The sequence below is a fragment of the Meriones unguiculatus genome (assembly GCF_030254825.1).
Source record: "Meriones unguiculatus strain TT.TT164.6M chromosome 13 unlocalized genomic scaffold, Bangor_MerUng_6.1 Chr13_unordered_Scaffold_130, whole genome shotgun sequence".
NCBI lineage: Eukaryota > Metazoa > Chordata > Mammalia > Rodentia > Muridae > Meriones > Meriones unguiculatus.
In genome coordinates this window covers 61,965-68,471 of record NW_026843603.1, presented here as the reverse complement: position 1 = coordinate 68,471, position 6,507 = coordinate 61,965, and the positions used below count along the sequence as shown (strand labels likewise).

At 47.5% G+C, this 6,507-nt stretch overlaps 1 protein-coding gene across 1 annotated transcript; it reads right to left on the bottom strand.

Moving 5' to 3' along the window:
* Window positions 1–3,464: 3,464 nt before the first annotated feature.
* Window positions 3,465–4,237, bottom strand: LOC132650584 (pro-adrenomedullin-like). Its single transcript, XM_060375935.1, has 3 exons — window positions 4,149–4,237; window positions 3,848–3,997; window positions 3,465–3,657 (listed from the first exon to the last, which is right to left on the bottom strand). Exons 1-3 carry the CDS (start codon window positions 4,235–4,237, stop codon window positions 3,465–3,467), a joined length of 432 nt encoding a protein of 143 aa, XP_060231918.1.
* Between the last annotated feature and the right edge of the window lie 2,270 nt (window positions 4,238–6,507).

The window sequence follows — 6,507 nt, the reverse complement described above, 5'->3', positions numbered from 1 at the left end:
AGAACAAGCTTTAATAAAATGAACCAGAAAGTTCAGATTATAGTAGGAAATGAAGCATGAAGAAGATTCAGCTGACAATTATAACCATGTTATTAGAACAAGATAATAAATTAAGGATTTTTTAAGTACTCAAGATATAAAGGACAGTATGAGAATCATAAGGGCCTGTGAGGTGGGTCAGTGGGCAGAAGCTCTGCACAGGACTGACCTCCTGCATTCTCCCCACTGACCCCCAGCCTACATCGGAAGGAGAGAACAAACTCCCAACAGCTGTCTTCTGCCCCCACCTGTATGCCCACACCCACAAGCCCAAATCATAGTCTTTTCTTTCTTTCTTTCTTTCTTTCTTTCTTTCTTTCTTTCTTTCTTTCTTTCTTTCTTCTTTCTTTCTTTCTTTCTTTCTTTCTTTCTTTCTTTCTTTCTTTCTTTCAAGTAAGGTCTCTCTATGTAACTTTGGCTGGCTTGTGACTTGCTATGTAGATCAAACTAGCCTAGAATTCATAGTGATCCTCCTACTTCTGCCCCCCTCACGCTGCCAACATTTTGCTTCCAATTATTTATCCTAAATAAGTCATAAAATGACCCAAAAATAAATGCAAAAGAAACATTTTTAATGGGAAAAATAAAGGAAATTATATTGTGTAACAGCAGACAGGAACAGTTAAACAAATTGTGATGTTTTCATCTAATGATAATCCATGCAGGAAATGAAAATGCTGTTGTATAGAGATGGATATATATCCATAAAGTCAGTTGAACATCTTCCAGAGTAGGGTCCAAGGCTTTGTGATGACCTTTAGTTAATCCCAAATACTGTACCAGGCTGGTCATAAGAGGGTCTCTGTCTCCTCCGAAATGTCTCAAGTCACAGGTTTAGCAATGGGAAAGACTTTAGTTGAGCAGCTGAACCACAGTGCTTATACTTGCCTTGAATTCCCTGAAGTCATAAGAATCCCTCAGATGAAGGCTAGATGCCTGTTCGCTGCTTGCAGCTGCCCCTAAGCTGGTGCCCAACCTGTCTTTGGCAACTTTGTCTGGTAAGTTGAAGTTCTGCCAGAGTGAGGTTTTGGCTGGATGTCTCTGTGGCTATGGGACAAACTTTGGAAATGAGTGAGAGGCTTGGGCCACTGTCAATGAGGCCAAAGTAGTCTTTGCTCTTGTCAGTTTCCATAGGCCCTTCAGACCACCGTGAACCCACTGGCACAGGATTGGAGCTTCTAGTCATTTCTTCTTGCATACATGCCTTGTGCCTCTTCAGTGCCTGGCACAGTTCTGAGTTACTGCTTAGCAAGAAGTACTTGGGGCCAGGATGGTCTGTTGCTGAATTTATGATCTTCTCTCACTGGGAGCCTCATGAAATTGTTAAGATCAAATAGGGCATGGAACTGGATGGGACTGATACTACCTATATCAAGGGGTCAACAATTGAAGCCTTGTGGGGACATTCTACATGCTATGTAGGCTACTTTCTTCTGAAGCATGAGCTGCCTCTATCAGGTTGTGTGTAGACTCAGACCCAGGCCCAGTTCTTTTCATTGTGTATAATTCTCTTCTTCTGCAAGGAAGAAAAGATCCTGCCCCTTAGCTAGGGCTCTTTAATGCCATTCTCAGACACTTCCATCCTTCAAACCAAAGAGCTTCCAGATATTCTATACTAGCTAGAGACACAAGCAACTCAGAGTGTTCAAATGGCCAGTAAATCTTTCAGGAAAGCACAATAATTGATCTTCCAGGATTGGCTGATCAAGACAATACACAGCCTACTACGTAGGCATGTATATGGTGCCACCTGGCCTTCAAGCTTAGAATCTAGCACTCCTCACCTGCTCTGGAGGTGACAGAAAGCAAGGACAAAGGAAAGGGAGAGAGAGGCAAGGGAAGGGAGCATGAAAAAGACTTGGGAAAGAGAAAGGAAGAGGTGCCTGGAAGGGGAGAAGGAACATTGAAGGTCTCAGGCCCTCAGAGGCGCACGATTCTGGCTGCACGTCTGTCTGTCTGTCTTTTGGTCTCTGGCCAGCAGCTGCTCGCTGCACAGCATGAGGGCATCGAGTAACTATCCTGGCACAGCAAGCCATCATGCAGTTGCGGGGGGGGGCAGTTGGCATCTGCAAACTGTTTTTTTTCTTTCTTTCTTCTTTCATTAAGGCTATGTGCTGACTCCCACATAGGAGAACTTATTAAACTGCACTTATTAAACTGTCCACCACTCTCAGGGACCATGTGTGACAAACAGCAGAGGGTGATACAGCCCCACTCATGGATGCTAGGGTCTAGTGAGGACTTGGGCTCCTAGCTGAGAGTTTCTCAGAGACTTGAGAACATTTTGCTGGCTTTGCCTGAGTAGCTATTTAATACCTGCAGCTGCAGCATAAACTCTCTACTTAGAAAGTCTCCAAAGAATGCCTTAGCTCAGGTTCGGTGAGCAACCCCCATAAAATTGGGAGTGTATTGGGCAATCTGAGAAGCCCATGCTTGCCTACCTACTGGGGCTCACCCTATCTCTCCTGGTCTGGCCGCCATGCAAGGTGGTGAACCCAGGACACGCGCTTTGTACACCCATATGGACAACAGAACTCGTGACAGATAAAGCCGTGTAAAGAAATGTTGGCTTACACCCACACTGAAGTTCTGTCTTCCCAAAACAAGAAGCAAGACACCAGCACCCACAGGCCAACCCAAACCAAGACCACCCTTCCTTAGATGCATGAACTGAAAATGAATCAGCATTGAGACAGTTTATTGGTTTGCTTTTTCCCAGGTCACATATTTTAAGTAAATAGATTATAAGAGACATAATGTCTTTTCTTCTTCCACAGGTGGTAATCCGGCGCTCTCCTCTTTACACACACACACACTCACACATACTCAACCAAACAACCTTATAGCTCGCTGAGACCTTCACTTCTTAAAGTAGGGGATGGTGACAATATAATTTCCTTTAAAATGCCCTTAATGCAATATATAATGTACAAAAATATCTCTACATATTTGAAGTTATAAGAAAAGCACCTCTTGATACAAACAAACTTAAATATGACAGTTACTTTTGTATAACAAGCATTGCACTTTTACTCACTGGGTTTTGGAAAGTTCAAGTAGTAATGAGGCTTATTTTCCCCGTGAGAAACCAGTTTGTGAGCAGGCTAGGCAGCGGCTCAGAACCCTGCCTGAAGAGTAACAGTCTGTACTTCTCAGTGTGTGTGGTGAGCCTGGCTTGATCTTGGGTTCCTCTACCTCCGTTAGGGGCAGCCAGGCAGATCTCTGCAGGTTTGTCTCAGTCCTCCCTGGTGCAAAGCAGGTGCCAAAGGGAAAGTACCCCAACTGTTCATTGCTGCCACCCTTAACTAAATCCTAAAGCGCTTAGGGATGACTCAGTGGGTCCCGGAGGCTGCGGTTACCTGTGTCTGCTCTTGGGAGGACATCACAGATGGGGCCTGGAGGACCTCCGGCAGGGAACGCCGGCATCAACGGCCATAGCCTTGAGGGCCGATCTTGTTTTTGGGGGCAACAGGGTCCTTCCTTTTGTCTGTCAACTGGTAGATCTGTTGGGCCAATTTCTGCAACATGCAGGTCCCAAAGCGGCATCGAGAGTTGTGGGAGCCAGGGTTCATCATCTTGCGATAGCGTTTGACTCGAAAGTGGGCTGAGCTTGGAGTGCTGCAGAGAAGGAAGGACACTTGAAACTTAACCAACCAGGGCTTTGGCCCTAAGCACCTCGGACCAGGGCCAAACAGAACCTGAGGGACCTGGGACCTGCTCCCTCCACCAGAGCTGGAGTCTGGCCTGGACAATCCTCCCGGGGCCTGGGTAGTCGAAAGGGCACATCCTCTGCAGAGGGTGTAGTTACCTGGCTTGTGGAGTTTTAGATGTGCTCTCCTTCTCCTGGTCCAGAACAAAAGTCTCCATAGGAACTGTCTCCCCACCAGTGAGTTCTGAGGAATCGCTGCTGGATGCCTGCAGTTCCATCTCTCCACTACTTAGTGCCAGCTTATCCCACCTAGAAAACACAAGCAGGTGTGTTTGGCTTGAGTTCAAGTGATGTCCCGGCCAGCTCCCATCTCCACTTCCTTCTAACCCCTCCAGGCCATCACTCATTGTTCCATGACTGCCATGTATTAGGAATGAAGAAAGCACTGCCCCAAACTCACTGCAAGGACACATCCTCTGGCTGTGCAGCATCCACGCCTAGAAAGGCGAGTGAACCCAGAAACATCAGGATGATGGAAACCAGCTTCATTCTGTGCAGATGCTCATATACCCTGGAAAGGAGCAAGAAGCTGAGGGTTTTCAAACGGGCCAGCTGCACAGCCCTGGAGCAGAAGGAAGGGCAGTGGCAGGAGGGGGAGCATCTTGGCGGCGCTCTGCCTGGTTCTGCTGATTTTCTCTTCTTGGAGCAGAGAGGCACCCAGAGGCTTTTGGGCTGGTCAGGTTGGTGACAAGCAAAGCAAAGGAAGCCGGAGTGCCAGGCTTCCAGAGGTCTCCAACTCAAGTCCTAGGATCCTGGCCCACAGATTTCAGGTGAGATAGAGCAGGGTGCATGAGTTAGACCTGGGACATGAGGTGTGCTCTACAGTGGATCCCTGTGGGATCCACTTGTCCAGGTCTCCAAGCTTTGGGGATTTGGCAAAGCCACACCCCACTCCCCAACACGCTGGAGAACAGCGGTCCCTATCTGCTGAAGGAGTAAGTTGTCAAGCAATAGGAGAAAGTTTGAGATGTCTGGCTGACCCTGGCAAAACCCCCAAGTCCAAGACTCACTGCGATGAGACACCAGGAGCGGTAACGCTGGAGCTCTCCTGCCTAGTGCCACCAATAAACCACTGAACAGCCAAAGCCAGCTCCAGCATTTTATACACTAAGGGTCTGTCGGGGCCTGCTCTGCCCTGGAGACTTCTCTTTCCTCCAGCGTGCTGGCTTCTAAGATAAGGCCTGCCCAGAAGCTTGCCTGTGGGTATAGGGATAAGGGTAGAGGTCCCTTGTGGCCAGGCATTTCGGAGATCGGTGTCGAGAGATTAGACTGGTGCAGGACTTCCGCTGCCCTATTTCCTGGCTTAGGGCTCATGCAGTGAGAAGGAAAAGAAAGCCAGAACAATTTGGGTTAGAGGAATCCTTTTCCTTGAGAGACTACACCCCAGGGTGCTGGTCTGCGCTTTCAGGATAGAGCTGCAAGAACTGGGGGACAGGCGGGACACGTGGCTAACCTAGACCTTAGGCTTGGGGAGCTATGGCCTCAAATGGGCCTTGCCCCCTGCCAGCTTAGCACCTGGCTGAGCCTTGATCCCTACCTCTTCATGCAGAGTATACCTGGAAGGGTTAGGTCCTGGCTAGCAAGATTTCATAATAAGGGCAAAGCTGGAAACAGCTGAATTGAAAATTAGGGTTTGGAGAGGGTAGTTATCTGAAGATTGAGAACTCACATTCCTATTTGGAAATACAGGAATAGCCAAAATTAGGAAGACAGATAGTTCTGTTTTCCTCATAATGCTATATCCTTATAAGGCTGTGACCTGAGAATTGGCCTGACTACCTTCATTCACCCATTTGCAAACATAAGGATTGACTGACAGGGAGAACACTAGTACTACATGTGTGCTACTTGCTGTCTCTTTTGATCTTATACATGCTCCCGAACTGGGGTTCTCATGTATCAAAGTAAAGTTCAAAGATTGGAAGTATATTGCCCAGTCATACTAAAGGTGGGAAGCTTTAGAGCCCAAACTTGAAAGACAGCGGTGTGGGTGAGAGGGCTGTATTTTTTCTGGCTGGGGTCATCATTCTCATCAAGGGTGAAGAAGAAAATTCTTGCCCCCACCCAGAGGTATGTGCTAATTCATGATGAATCAGCTCAAACACTTTTGCCTCTGATTTGTAATCTTCATGGATCCTTGAGTTCACTTTCTTCCCTTCTAGAGCCAAATAGGGAAACAAGGCATAGCTCTGCAGGCAAGTTTCCTAGAAGGTTCCTGAAGTTAAAGATATGATCTACCCAGCTGCTAGCCTCAAGTCTTAGTGATCTGGACACAGATAAGCTCTGTCTGATTCATATCCTGGCCAGCAGATCTCCAACATTCCTACCAGATCTGAGACCACACACAAAGCCAGTTGGCCACTGTGTCCCATGGACATTGCTCAAAGCAAGGCCTGGGTTGAGCACTGCTGGCTCAGCCCAGTTATCACTCTCCAGAATAAACCATGAACTTTGAACCAAGGGGATAAATGGCTGCACTGAGGTCACTTATTCTGGGAATCTTCCTAGAAGAGGAGTTCTGAGTTCCACCTGGGGCAGGGGATAGATTCCAGGTTCTGCTTCTGGTAGGGGCTTGAGATATGGATATAGAAAGGGCTACATCTTGATGAACTGGCCCTCGTTAGGGCCTTCTGGGTCCCATGACAGTCAATGCAGCAGCCCCACTAAGGTGGTGGTTTGTCTGCACCATCTTCACTATAGTTTGTCTGGCTTCTGCCCTTTCTTCGCCCTTCCTTTCACTTCATCGCTGGATTAACTGT

What these genes read in the sequence shown, in the direction of transcription:
- LOC132650584 (XM_060375935.1), bottom strand. Translation starts at nt 4,237, where the DNA reads ATGAAGCTGGTTTCCATCATCCTGATGTTTCTGGGTTCACTCGCCTTT. An exon ending in CCAGAGGATGTGTCCTTGCA is followed by an intron (nt 3,998 to 4,148) that starts GTGAGTTTGGGG and finishes TGTGTTTTCTAG; the next exon opens with GTGGGATAAGCTGGCACTAA. An exon ending in TCTAAAACTCCACAAGCCAG is followed by an intron (nt 3,658 to 3,847) that starts GTAACTACACCC and finishes CCTTCTCTGCAG; the next exon opens with CACTCCAAGCTCAGCCCACT.